The 13,764-nt window shown below is 32.0% G+C and overlaps 3 protein-coding genes across 3 annotated transcripts; all 3 read right to left on the bottom strand.

Annotated features, from left to right (window-relative positions):
• Positions 1-599: 599 nt before the first annotated feature.
• On the bottom strand, positions 600-2,086 carry LOC132172624 (pathogenesis-related protein PR-4). Its single transcript, XM_059584157.2, has 2 exons — positions 1,825-2,086; positions 600-912 (listed from the first exon to the last, which is right to left on the bottom strand). Exons 1-2 carry the CDS (start codon positions 2,080-2,082, stop codon positions 742-744), a joined length of 429 nt encoding a protein of 142 aa, XP_059440140.2. The 5' UTR covers positions 2,083-2,086; the 3' UTR covers positions 600-741.
• A 2,837-nt stretch (positions 2,087-4,923) lies between these two features.
• On the bottom strand, positions 4,924-6,432 carry LOC148587901 (pathogenesis-related protein PR-4-like). The gene is made up of 2 exons (XM_088516450.1): positions 6,159-6,432; positions 4,924-5,238 (listed from the first exon to the last, which is right to left on the bottom strand). The coding sequence occupies exons 1-2, from the start codon at positions 6,414-6,416 to the stop codon at positions 5,068-5,070; spliced, it is 429 nt and encodes a 142-aa protein (XP_088372576.1). The 5' UTR covers positions 6,417-6,432; the 3' UTR covers positions 4,924-5,067.
• Positions 6,433-11,583: 5,151 nt separating this feature from the next.
• On the bottom strand, positions 11,584-13,361 carry PR4 (pathogenesis-related 4). The gene is made up of 2 exons (XM_059583056.2): positions 12,910-13,361; positions 11,584-11,978 (listed from the first exon to the last, which is right to left on the bottom strand). Exons 1-2 carry the CDS (start codon positions 13,327-13,329, stop codon positions 11,808-11,810), a joined length of 591 nt encoding a protein of 196 aa, XP_059439039.1. The 5' UTR covers positions 13,330-13,361; the 3' UTR covers positions 11,584-11,807.
• Between the last annotated feature and the right edge of the window lie 403 nt (positions 13,362-13,764).

Raw genomic sequence — 13,764 nt, 5'->3', positions numbered from 1 at the left:
GAACGGGCAAGCCCACATGACCCATTTATCAATCCCAAGATCAACTCATTAATCCGAAAATACTTCATGTGCGTAAAAGGAAATCAACTCCCTAACCACAATCGTGCTATATGACCACTTAGCTGCCAGATTGCCACTATGGTTTAATTGAGCGTTCTTAACCTTAAAGGTAAACCATGTCTCAATCATGGTAAACATGAGATGGAGTACACGTGAAAAATGAATTATGGATAATAGTATAAAAGTTGTGTCCCAAATCGTATTTCAGCCAGCTTGAAAGGATATTGATTTGACTACCCCTAATTAAATTGGTTAGAATGTAGCCAAACCGGCCCCATAACATGTGTATCACATATGATATTTTTCGTTTGTTTCATATTTAAATTATAACAGAGAATATGATATAATTTATAACGAAGCGATAGTTTGAACGGGTTAAGCGTTACTTTCTTTTTCTTTCTTTTTTGGGTCGTTTGGGATTTTCAATTTGTATTTATAATTTGAAGTTTTATTCGCTTAGTGCATATCCACATTAATTTAAGGCAATCTTATTCATAAGTTTTAAGATGCTCAAGAAATCATCGAATTCCACAGATGAGTTCAACAACATGTTCTCAGTTATTCATGACGGTGGGACATCAATTATTCATAGTACACAAAAGTGGTTGATTATTAGATATTTATTTATTGTCCTACTCGTACATCATGCATACGATCGAATAGGATAGAGTAGTGTTTGCTTCAATCACCGCAGTTCACAAACTCGTAGCTCACAGTAAGGTGGCCCAGGGCGTAGCCTTTTCCATCTGTGTCTATTTCGTTGAACACGGCTTCGTCCAGATCTAGACCTCCATTGCTGCATTGATCTACGATTCTCGCTGTTGTTTGAGCTCCTGTCCCACTGTTCGTTACCTGCATGGGATGTCGTGTTAATATATTGTCATATTATTTATAAATTTTAAATGACATGACCGTAGTTAGATTTAATAAAATAAAAATTTTGATCATAAAATAATTATAATAAAATAGAGATAATTAAGAATTGAAAAAGGTCCCTCAATTTCACTTAATTTGAGCTTGTCAAAGAGTTGGATTTATCTATTTCTTTCTCTTTTTAAATTCCAACCCCCCTATGCTTAAAATCTATTTGAGATTGCGTTAAAAAACATAAAAACTACTTAGTACCTAAAAAGCCGTACTAAACACGAGCTAACATATTTGATAAAAAATTTTAAAAGTTTTTTTTTATTTTTTGATAAAGTTCACTTAACTTCCTCAAACTACCATATCAATGACAATTTACCCACAAACTATCAAGTACGACAATTTATCCCCCAATGCTAGCAAAATGACAAAATTACCTATATAAAATTTTCAATGAGACAAAAATACCCTTAAAATTTGAAAAAAAAAATAAATTTTAATATTTTTGTTTTTATTTTAGTAAAGGGTAATTTTGTCATTTTATTAAATTTAGGGGTACATTGTCATTATTTTAGTAGTTTGAGAGGGTAAATTGTTCTAATTGATAGTTTGGGGGGTAGATTGCCATTAGAATGGTAGTTTGAGGGAGTTAAGTGAACTTTACCCATTTTTTTTTACTCTAAAAATTGTCAAAATGCACAAAAACTCAATTTTTAAGCTTTTATTTTTTTTAATTAGATCTCTATTTCTCAAACGAAATCTAAAAACAGGCTCTTAATCAAAAAATGTAAGCCAAAGAGTTAAAATATTAAAAGGCCAAAAAGGTAAAAGGAAAAAAGGAAATGTAAATAATTAGAAAAAAAAAATGAAAAAAAAAAAATCCATATTTTTTGTACTAACCTTTAAGCACTTGCCACAGGAGGCTTCTCCAGTAGGCCCAACAGGTCCACAAAACGCCGTCCAACCATATTTTTTCCGCCATGCCAACGGCTTGTTGGCATCCCACGTCGAGCAGTACGCACTCACGGCATTCAAGTCCCACCCATTCTGCTCAGGCTTGTACGAGTTGTATGTTGCTCTGACATTAGAGGCGCTCTGGGCAGTTGCAGTAGCAAGCAGGCAGAGAAATAGCACCACACATACGCTAATCCTTTCCATTGTCTACAATTTGAAGTTGTGTGATGCGGTTCAAGGGGTGCCGGAATTTATAGGAAGGAGATGAAGCGGTAGAATTACGTAAACACCCTTATCTAGAAAAGTATGACGTAACAATGCTTTGCAACCTTGACGTCTGACTGGGAATAACCGATACATTTTCGTAAAAATTAAAAATTAAAAAGTTACATGGTAGGATCGAGATCCAGGCGCCAGGAACCTTCTTAGGAGAGAGTTTTTATAGAATTTATTTACCCGAACATGTATCAAGCAACCTACGTATTTATTGAAATAGGTTGAATTTTTTAAATAATCTTTTCTATTTATTATCGATAATAGTTCAAACAGTAAATTGAAAATCTAAATCCTGAATTGTCGGCAGAAAGTAAAGAAGCATTTTTCAATCGGAAATGATTCGTATTAATATTTTTCTCATCTTTTTCTTACTTCATTCTAAAAGTTTAATAAATCAACTATTAAATTTGTAGACTCATATGAAAATCTTTGTGAGCGTAAAGACATATTAATAGTTGTGTTTGTTAATATATTTATTTTTAGTGTGTTTTTGTTTTTTATTTTAAAAAATATTTTGATGTGGATATGAAAGTAATTAAATTAAAAAACACATATATACTCACATAAATTTAACGATAAATTTATTTATTTACTATAAAAGTAATTAAAAAAATAAATAAATTTTATCATTTTTCTTTTTCGACGCGAGCTTCAGCTTGACTGGTGCAATTGTGTGAAACAAGACATGAGACAGTAAATTATTACTCAGTAATCTGGCTTGATTGGTGCAATTACGATGAGAAGACATGAGAGAAAGAGAGATGTTGCTGTCAATGGGCAAGAATGGCAACTGGATTTGTCATCATGTCGTGCCTTTTTTTCTTCTTTTAGGGACCAAATTCAGTGTAGGATATACAAAAAGGACGATGGTAGATGTCATGCCTTAAAAGAATAGTGTCAATTGTCATGACAATTACAACACGGCTTGGAATTTTATACTTTATATTGTGTAAATGGTTTTGGAGTTGGAATTTTCTCCTTTCTGATCTTGACCATGTTTGTATTTATAGAAGATTAATGTTTTTGTGTTTTCTAGAAGAGTTTATGTTTGAGCAAAGGTCATTTGTCATTATCTTTATCACATTGTTATTATCTTTATCACAATCGGTTGTTTATGATTTATCTGTTCCAATAGTATTGACTACACTTTTCTTTTTCTTTTTCTTTTTTCAAGTTTAGGGGTAGTCAAAAATTGAAACATTAATGGAGGCCGATATTAATTAATCTCTTATCTTTTTTTACTCTTTTATTTATTTATTTATTTTTTGTTAATAATGGTGACATTACCTAGCTATGACGACTTCTAACATTATCGACGATTCTAAAACTGTTTATGATACCATTTTTTGATTGAATAACTTCAACAATTTATTAGCGACGACGACTCCTGTTTAGACTCTAAGCTACAATTTTTTGTCGTCATTGAATGCTATATTTCTTGTAGTTTATTGTGTGTCAAGCAAAATCTCGTGGGAGGACCATCAAAAAGGCAGTAGGAACTTCAGACTTGAGCTATAAAATGAACTAAACTAATTAATCATAAATAGTTCAAATCTGATATTAATTTGGGCTTGTTTATTACTTAAAGAAACCAAATACAAGCTTAAGTTTGAAGCTCAACTACATAGCTAACCAAGCCTGAACTACATGTTACAAACCTAAATATTAAGTTCATAACGAGATAATTTAGGTTCTTAAAGGGAATTTGAACCTCTTGGCAAGCCCATTGTTCAGCAGGAAAAAAAAAAATTAAACTTTGTGTAAATGAAAATTTTCTCTTCATGTGATTGCTTTTAATTAAACCAGCTGCAACATTTGCTTCTCCCCTGCATGTTCTTTTTTTTTGGAAAATGGGTGTGTGAGAAACACCTTTAGATCAATTAATTTGTGATGTATTATTTCTTAAAAGCAAGATGAACAATGAAAACTATTAATCAATTCATTTAATTCAGATTAGGCTTCATGTTTAGATCTATTGGGCCTATACTCATTTCACTTTCAACCTTAAATATGATTAAGTATTTTAATTTAATTTTGTAGTGAACAACATGACTAGAACTTCCTCCTACCCAAATTAGTCCTCACCACTTTCACCAAAGTTTTTTTTTTTTTTTTAGTGATCTTATTTATTGAGTTATGAACAGGCAAGCCCACATGACCCATTTATCAATTCCTAGATCAACTCATTAATCCGAAAATACTTCATGCGCGTAAAAGGAAATCAATTCCCAAACCACAATCGTGCTATATGACCACTTAGATGCCAGATTGCCACTACGGTTTAATTGAGTGTTCCGAACCTTAAAGGTAAACCATGTCTCAATCATGGTAAACATGAGATGGAATACACGTGAAAAATGAATTATGGATCATAGTATAAAAGTTGTCCCAAATCGTGTTTCAGCCAGCTTGAAGGGGTGGTTTGACTACCCCTAATTAAATTGGTCAAAATGTAGCCAAACTCGCCCCATAACATGTGTATCACATATGATATTTTTCGTTTGTTTCATATGATATTTTTCATATGAAACATGTGTATCACATATGATATTTTTCATATTCAAATAATAACAGAAAATATAACTTCTAACGAAGTGATAGTTTGAACAAGTTAAGCGTTAATTTTTTTTTTTTTTTTTGGTCATTTGGGGTATTTTCATTTTGTATTTATAATTTGAAGTTTTATTCGCTTAGTGCATATCCACATTAATTTAAGGCAATCTTATACATAAGTTTTAAGATGCTCAAGAAATCATCGAATTCCACGGATGAGTTCAACAACATGTTCTCAATTATCTATGACGGTGGGACATCATTTATTCATAGTACAAAAGTGATTGATTATTAGATATTTATTTATTGTCCTACTCGTACATCATGCATACGATCGAATAGGATAGAGTAGTGTTTGCTTCAATCACCGCAGTTCACAAACTCGTAGCTCACAGTAAGGTGGCCCTGGGCGTAGCCTTTTCCATCTGTGTCTATTTTGTTGAACACGGCTTCGTCCAGATCTAGACCTCCATTGCTGCATTTATCTACGATTCTCGCTGTTGTTTGAGCCCCTGTCCCACTGTTCGTTACCTGCATGGGATGTCGTGTTAATATATTGTCATATTATTTATAAATTTTAAATGACATGACCGTAGTTAGATTTAATAAAATAAAAATTTTGATCATAAAATAATTATAATAAAATAGAGATAATTAAGAATTGAAAAAGGTCCCTCAATTTCACTTAATTTGAGCTTGTCAAAGAGTTGGATTTATCTATTTCTTTCTCTTTTTAAATTCCAACCTCCCTGTGCTTTAAGATCTATTTGAGATTGCGTTAAAAAACATAAAAACTAATTAGTACCTAAAAAGTCGTACTAAACACGAGCTACCATATTTGATAAAAAAATTTAAAAGTTTTTTTTTTTTTTTTTTTGATAAAGTTCACTTAATTTCTTCAAACTACCACATCAATGACAATTTACCCACAAACTATCAAGTACGACAATTTATCCCCCAATGCTAGCAAAATGACAAAATTACCTATATAAAATTTTCAATGAGACAAAAATACCCTTAAAATTTGAAAAGAAAAATTAAATTTTAATATTTTGTTTTTATTTTAGTAAAGGGTAATTTTGTCATTTTGTTAAATTTAGGGGTACATTATCATTATTTTGGTAGTTTGAGAGGGTAAATTGTTCTAATTGATAGTTTGGGGAGTAAATTATCATTAGAGTGGTAGTTTGAGGGAGTTAAGTGGGCTTTACCTTTTTTTTTTTACTTTAAAAATTGTCAAAATGCACAAAAACTCAATTTTTAAGCTTTTATTTATTTTTAATTAAATCTCTATTTCTCAAACGAAATCTAAAAACAGGCTCTTAATCAAAATGTAAGCCAAAGAGTTAAAATATTAAAAGGCCAAAAAGATAAAAAGGAAAAAAGGAAATGTAAAAAATTAGATATAAAAATAAAAATAAAAATAAAAAATCCATATTTTTTGTACTTACCTTTAAGCACTTGCCACAGGAGGCTTGTCCAGTAGGCCCAACAGGTCCACAAAATGCCGTCCAACCATATTTTTTCCGCCATGCCAACGGCTTGTTGGCATCCCACGTCGAGCAGTACGCACTCACGGCATTCAAGTCCCACCCATTCTGCTCAGGCTTGTACAGGTGGTATGTTGCTCTGACATTAGAGGCACTCTGGGCAGTTGCAGTAGCAAGCAGGCAGAGAAATAGCACCAAACATACGCTAATCCTTTCCATTGTCTACAATTTGAAGTTGTGTGATGCGGTTGAAGGGGTGCCGGAATTTATAGGAAGGAGATGAAGCGGTAGAATTACGTAAACACCCTTATCTAGAAAAGTATGACGTAACAATGTTTTGCAACCTTGACGTCTGACTGGGAATAACCGATACATTTTCGTAAAAATTAAAAATTAAAAAGTTACATGGTAGGATCGAGATCCAGCCGCCAGGAACCTTCTTACGAGAGAGTTTTTATAGGATTTATTTACCCGAACATGTATCAAGCAACCTACGTATTTATTGAAATAGGTTGAATTTTTTAAATAATCTTTTCTATTTATTATCGATAATAGTTCAAACAGTAAATTAAAAATCTAAATCCTCAATTGTCGGCAGAAAGTAAAGAAGCATTTTTCAATCGGAAATGATTCGTATTAATATTTTTCTCATTTTTTTCTTACTTCATTCTAAAAGTTTAATAAATCAACTATTAAATTTGTAAACTCATATGAAAATCTTTGTGAGCGTAAAGATATATTAATAGTTGTGTTTGTTAATATATTTATTTTTAGTGTGTTTTTGTTTTTTATTTTAAAAAATATTTTGATGTGGATATGAAAGTAATTAAATTAAAAGACACATATATACTCACATAAATTCAACGATAAATTTATTTATTTACTATAAAAATAATTAAAAAAATAAATAAATTCTACCATTTTTCTTTTTCGACGCGTGCTTCAGCTTGACTGGTGCAATTGTGTGAAACAAGACATGGATCTGGCTTGATTGGCGCAATTACGATGAGAAGACATGAGAGAAAGAGAGATGTTGCTGTCAATGGTCAAGATGGGCAACTGGACTTGTCATCATGTCGTGCCTTTTTTTCTTCTTTTAGGGATCAAATTCAGTGTAGGATATATAAAAAGGACGATGGTAGATGTCATGCCTTAAAAGTATATAGCGTCATGACAATTACAACACGGCTTGGAATTTTATACTTTATATTGTGTAAATGGTTTTGGAGTTGGAATTTTCTCCTTTCTGATCTTGACCATGTTTGTACTGACTACACTGTTTTTTTTTTCTTTTTTCAAGTTTTGGAGCAGCCAAAAATTGAAACATTAATGGAGGCCGATATTAATTAATCTGTTATCTTTTTTAACTTTTTTTTTTTTTTTTTTTTTTTGTGTTTTTGTTAATAATGGTGACATTACCTACCTATGACGGCTTCTAACATTATCGACGATTCTAAAACTGTTTATGATACCATTTTTTGATTGAATAACTACAACAATTTATTTGCGACGAGGACGACTTTTAGACTCTAAGCTACAATTTTTTGTCGTCATTGAATGCTACATTTCTTGTAGTTTATTGTGTGTTAAGCAAAATCTCATGGGAGGGCCATAAAAAAGGCAGTAGGAACTTCAAACTTGAGCTATAAAATGAACTAATTAAACTAATTAATCATAAATAGTTCAAATTTGATATTAGTTTGGGCTTGTTTATTTCTTAAAGAAACCAAATACAAGCTTAAGTTTGAAGCTCAACTACATAGCTAACCAAGCCTGAACAACATGTTACAAACCTAAATATTAAGTTTATAACGAGATAATTTAGGTTCTTAAAGGGAATTTGAACCTCTTAGCAAACACGTAATTTGTGAGTAAACTTTTATTGATTGAATTGTCGTATGGCATTTACATCATTTTATAGAGAGTATTGCAGCTTATTTTAGCAAAATAATATTATAGAATATTGTCTAAAATAAGGAGATTGCAATAATATGCAATAATTATAACTTTGAAAAAAATTAAGAAATAATATTAAGAGATATTGTATTATGAGATTATTATGAAGAATATTTTGGGAATCCTATCAATTAGGACTGTAACAAATCCCAAGCTTAATTTGCCTGGTACACTCATGAGTACTAAAGATAATAATTGCTACAATTAATATATTACATCTTTAAATGAGAATTAATCAAAATTTTGCATTATATATATAATTATTGCAGGTTTTAAAAACAGTCTGGTGGCTAGGTAGGAGGAATTGCCAGATTATGAGCATTCTTAGCAAGGATTATTGGATTAAAATAATGCTACATTTACTCCCATTTCTTTACACAATTTTTTCATATCCATATGTGGCTTTTAAAACCACCATTAGATATGATATGCATCTTTATTGAATTTTGATCCAATGATAATATTAAAAGCCACTTATGAGTGTGAAAAAATTGTGTTAATTTTTAAAAGGCATTATAAGATTCCGATTTGTCAGTTTTAGGGCTTGTAAATAAACCCGAGCTGGTGTATAAAATTAGCAAACCAGGTTGAACTTAAATCCAATTTGATCTTAAGCTTGAATTTGGCTTGAACTGGATAATAACAACGTATATGGCAATTGTATAACAATCTACTAAATAAAATTACTTTTTTTCAAAATCTTACCACAACATGCATAAATGCAACACGAGAGTAATATTGGTAGCATTTGCAAGTAGACATAATAGAACCATATATATTATGCCCATTTTGTTATGTGGATAATTTCTTAAACATGTAACAGCAGGGGCGGAGGGGGGGTCAAGAGGAGTCAAATGCCCCCTCCTTCCAATTTTTTTTTCTCTTGCATGCACCTACATATTATCGGATAAATGGTTAGGTTCTAAGGGAATCTAAACATTTAGATTCATAGATGGGCCTTAGACCTTTTATAACAAATACAAAGTTTTAAGATAATTTTTTGCATACTTTTCCATTATTTCATCACACTTAAATGGAAAACATTACAACAGACGGAAATGAAAATAAAAATAATCAACATTACTCCAAATTTGGTAGAAGATTAGTATAGATTACAAACTTACCATGTTGGCCTTGATGCGTGCACATGCACTATGAAAATAATAATAATAATAATAATAATAATAGAGAATAACTTCTATACGAAGCTGGTGTAAACCAACTCCTTTGTGCCAACCAATCAAAGCTGGCCACCTAGGATTATTGCACCAACTCAAATAAGAACCAAAACACCTAACTAATAACTACAAATGCTGAGGTGTCACTTGCTGAGTGGTAGGCACAAAGGGGTGGCTTTGTGCCACCTCCATATAAAAGTCGGGTGGCAAAATGGGTACCTGACACGACACGATTACGACCCGCGGGTATTCATTACACGATTAGCCTATACATAGACACGACCCGTTTAGCTAAACGGGTAATTGGGTCTGACACGATTATAACACGAAAATAGCCGGGTAACCTGACACGACCCGTTTTACCCATTTAAAATAATCAGGTCTAATCGGGTAGACACGACCTAACACAACCCGTTAAAACCCTAAACTATAAATTTTTTTTTAAAAAAAATAAAATTGTAATAATAATACATCAATACAGTCAATGCAAAAAATTGAGTTCTAAGATATTAAAGGCTTTAATAAATGATTAAAAAAAAAAAAGAAAAAAAGGGAAAGTGACCGTAATTGTATTCCAAAAGAAATTACTAAACTCATGATTTTACCTAAACTTAAAACAAGCAAGCATATTGACTAATTTCATTTATTAAAATAATTTTTAGTATAAAAAAATTTAATTTTGCTCAAATTACATTCCACTAAAAAAAAAAAATTGTATATTTCAACACAAAATATGATATCCATATATTTGAGCATATGGGAAAGTGGGCATGTATGAGAAGATGAGCTCTGTTATGGATTATATGAAGAAATGGTCTCTCTCTCCAACAATTGTTACTTTTAATACAGTGATTGAGGTGTTTGGAAAGGCTGGAAGTATTGAGAAGATGGATGAATACTTCAAGATAATGAAGCATCAAGGAATGAAGTATTTTGAGAGAGCAAGTAGAGAGTGAGAGAGGCAGTAGGGCAAAGGCACGGTTTAGGACCTTTAGGTTTACTGAGTCAGAGTGCCTCCGTCTTATCGGCTTATCCTTTAGAGAAAAAAAAAAAAAAAAAAAAAAAAAAAAAAAAAACGGGTCTAGCGGGTCAACTGGCCAGACACGAAATTACCGGGTCTTAATCGGGTAGACTCGATTACGATCCGAACCCGATAAGCCCAAACCCAATACCTATTTTTTTGTGTCATATTGGTGTCAGATTTGTGGGTCGTGTTAAAATTGTTGGCCCTATCTCATAATAATAAAAATAATAATGTTGGTTTCATTCTCTTACGTATTTTTTGTTTATCTCTATATTGCTAAGGTCGGGAGGATAATGTACGAATTGAACGTGAGGCAGTTATTCGTTTGGATAATCGTTGAATGACATGTGAGATGACCAAACTTCGAAAAAATCCGATTAATTATTGAAGACAGAAATAAATAAAATAAATAATAATAAAAACACAAGTGCGTAATTTTTTAGAAACAAGTTTTGAGTTCCATGCTTGTTAGTTTTGCAAACACTTATATTTTATTATTATTATTATATATCACTTTCTACTTTTCTATTTATTGCATATCGCCTTTTTTTTTTTCCAACGAATTATCTCTTTCATTGATATAACAATTAAATGAGGTAAAATACACAAGTCAAACATTATCTATGATATACACAATAAGTTTATTGGACTATTATAAGATAATATTTATGAAAAGTCACAATCTCAATCAGTTTCAGATTTACAGCAAATTCCGGCGAATCACGTCTCTATCCACTACTAGGTCCTTGATTGCCTGACTTTTTTTATTTTCGCTACTAGTGCTTTATCAATCGCAATCTTTTGCTGCCTTTACCGTAGTGACAATTTTCTTTATACTTGATAACTCATATGTCATCAGTCTATGGTTTAATCTCAAAAAAAGAACTATGAAAAAACAAAAGACTGACTGGCCGGAAACTAATTCCGTTATTGAAGTCGTTTATTAATGTCCCACTTGAAATGTTATTGAAGTCGTTTTTCTTTGTAAACCACACTTAATTCTTTGTGATATATATAATATATAGAACTATGAAACGTAATTTTTCTTACATGTATTTAAAAGTACAAATATCAACAAAATTAGGAAGTTGTTCATAGGAAAAGGTCTTTGTAAACCCACCACATAGCATGTGTGTATCACGTATGATATTTTTGGTTTGTTTTTAATTTCAGATAATAACAAGGGATATAACTTATAATATTGAAGTGATAGTTTGAACAAGGCAAGTGTTACATTTTTCCCATTTGGGATATTTTCATTTTGTATTTATAATTTGAAGTTTTTAGATGCTCAAGAAATGATCGAATTCCACAGATGAATTCGACAACATTTTCTCAATTATTCATGAACACAATGGGACATCATTTATTCATCGTACATATTTATTTATTTTCCTACTCGTTCATCATGCATACGATCGAATAGGATAGAGTAGTGTCTGCTTCATCAATTCAATCACCGCAGTTCACAAACTCGTAGCTCACAATAAGGTGGCCCTGGGCGTAGCCTCTTCCATCTGTGTCTATTTGGTTGAACACGCCTTGGTCCAGATCTAGACCTCCATTGCTGCATTGATCTACGATTCTCGCTGTTGTTTGAGCTCCTGTTCTACTGTTCGTTACCTAGCATTGGATGTCACGTGATAAATATACTCTGTCGTATTATTTGCAAATTTTAGATGACTCGACATAGAGTTATGTATAAGCATTGCACTATGCAATAAAATTAAAATTTTGACTATAAAATAACTATAATAAATTAATAGAGATAATTAAGAATTGAAAATGTCTCTTCATTTCACTTAATTTGAGCTTGTCAAAGAGTTGGATTTATCAATTTCTTTCTCTTTTTAAATTTCTACCTCCTCATATACTTAGGATCTAATTGGAATTTCGTTAGAAAGCTTAAAAAGTACTTTTAGTACCTAAAAAGCCATATCAAACACGATAAGTTGACGTGTTTGGTAAAGAATTTCAAAAAGTTTTTTTTTTTTTTTTTTTACTATAAAAATAGCCAAAATTCACTTTGGGCTATTTAACTTAAAAATTTTATTTCTCAAACACAATCCAAAACAGACTCTTAATTAAAATGTAAGCCAAAGAGTTAAACTTTTAAAAGGCAAAAAAGGGGAAAAAAAAATGAAAAGAAGTTCATATTTCTCTATAGAAAAATACTAAGCTTACAAAAATTTTTTTTTTAAAAAAAAAAAAAAAAATTGTTTACAACATGATGTGGCATAATATAATTAGGTTTCTCAAAAATTGAATTTATCTTATTTTCAATCATGTTCTGCCACATCATGTTATAAAAGCTTTTTATTATTATTATTATTATTTTTGTAAAATTTGTTTATAAGCATAGAGCATTCATCTTCTCTATAACATGTGTTCCGAAACAATCCTACTCCATGCAACCCCTCTAAAAATAGGTTTGTTGAACACGATGCGGAAATCTATAAAATGTTTGAGTTTGTCTTTCTTAATTATCACTAATTGATTTTAGATAAAATTGCAGCTCACTTTACCGTATAAATTCCATATTTTTTGTACTCACCTTTAAGCACTTGCCACAGGAGGCTTGTCCACGAGGCCCAACAGGCCCACAAAACGCCGTCCAACCATATTTTTTCCGCCATGCCAACGGCTTGTTGGCATCCCACGTCGAGCAGTACGCACTCACGGCATTCAAGTCCCACCCATTCTGCTCGGGCCTGTACAGGTGGTATGTTGCTCTGACATTAGAGGCGCTCTCACCACCACCGCCGCCTCCGCCGCCGCCGCCGCTAGTCTTACAATTGCTTTGACAATTTTTGGAAGGCGAGCAGTAGTCATCAGTTGTCCCACAGTAACCGTACTGGCTACAGCAAAGGTTGTTGGCACATGTTTTGCCGCCGGCTTGCCTGCCGCACTGCTGGGCAGTTGCAGTAGCAAGCAGGCAGAGAGATAACACCAAGCTTACGCTAATCCTTTCCATTGTGTACAATTTTAAGTTTTGTGATGCGGTTCAAGGTGTGCCGGATCGGAATTTATAGGAAGGAGATGAAGTGGTGGAATTACGTTAACACCCCTATCAGAACACGTATGAGATAACAACAATGTTGTGCAACCTTGACTTCTGATCTTAACCAATGACCGGGAATAACCGATACATTTTCGTTAAAAAAGGAAATAATAAAGTTAGGCAGTAGGATTGAGATCCCACCGTCAATAGAGTTTTTATAGGGTTTATTTATCCGAACATATATCAGTCCAACGGTAAAGAATTATTTTTCATCACGTCAATATTTTTCTTATCTTTTTCTTATTTCATTTTATAAATTTAATAGATCAATCAATAGATTTATGGACTCATGTGAAAATTTTTGTGAGTGTAATTTGTAGAGATCACTATATACTAATAGTTGTGTTT

Source organism: Corylus avellana, chromosome 1 (genome assembly GCF_965113065.1).
Source record: "Corylus avellana chromosome 1, dhCorAvel1.hap1.2, whole genome shotgun sequence".
In the NCBI taxonomy this organism is placed as follows: Eukaryota; Viridiplantae; Streptophyta; class Magnoliopsida; order Fagales; family Betulaceae; genus Corylus; species Corylus avellana.
The sequence above is the reverse complement of the archived record's forward strand: the minus strand, read 5'-3'. Positions and strand labels throughout refer to the sequence as shown.

Bases quoted from the DNA above. Each gene is read 5' to 3' on its own strand.
- LOC132172624 (XM_059584157.2), bottom strand. From the start codon at position 2,082: ATGGAAAGGATTAGCGTATGTGTGGTGCTATTTCTCTGCCTGCTTGCT. The intron at 913-1,824 runs GTTAGTACAAAA...CATCCCATGCAG, and splicing joins CCTGTGGCAAGTGCTTAAAG to GTAACGAACAGTGGGACAGG.
- LOC148587901 (XM_088516450.1), bottom strand. From the start codon at position 6,416: ATGGAAAGGATTAGCGTATGTTTGGTGCTATTTCTCTGCCTGCTTGCT. The intron at 5,239-6,158 runs GTAAGTACAAAA...CATCCCATGCAG, and splicing joins CCTGTGGCAAGTGCTTAAAG to GTAACGAACAGTGGGACAGG.
- PR4 (XM_059583056.2), bottom strand. From the start codon at position 13,329: ATGGAAAGGATTAGCGTAAGCTTGGTGTTATCTCTCTGCCTGCTTGCT. The intron at 11,979-12,909 runs GTGAGTACAAAA...ATCCAATGCTAG, and splicing joins CCTGTGGCAAGTGCTTAAAG to GTAACGAACAGTAGAACAGG.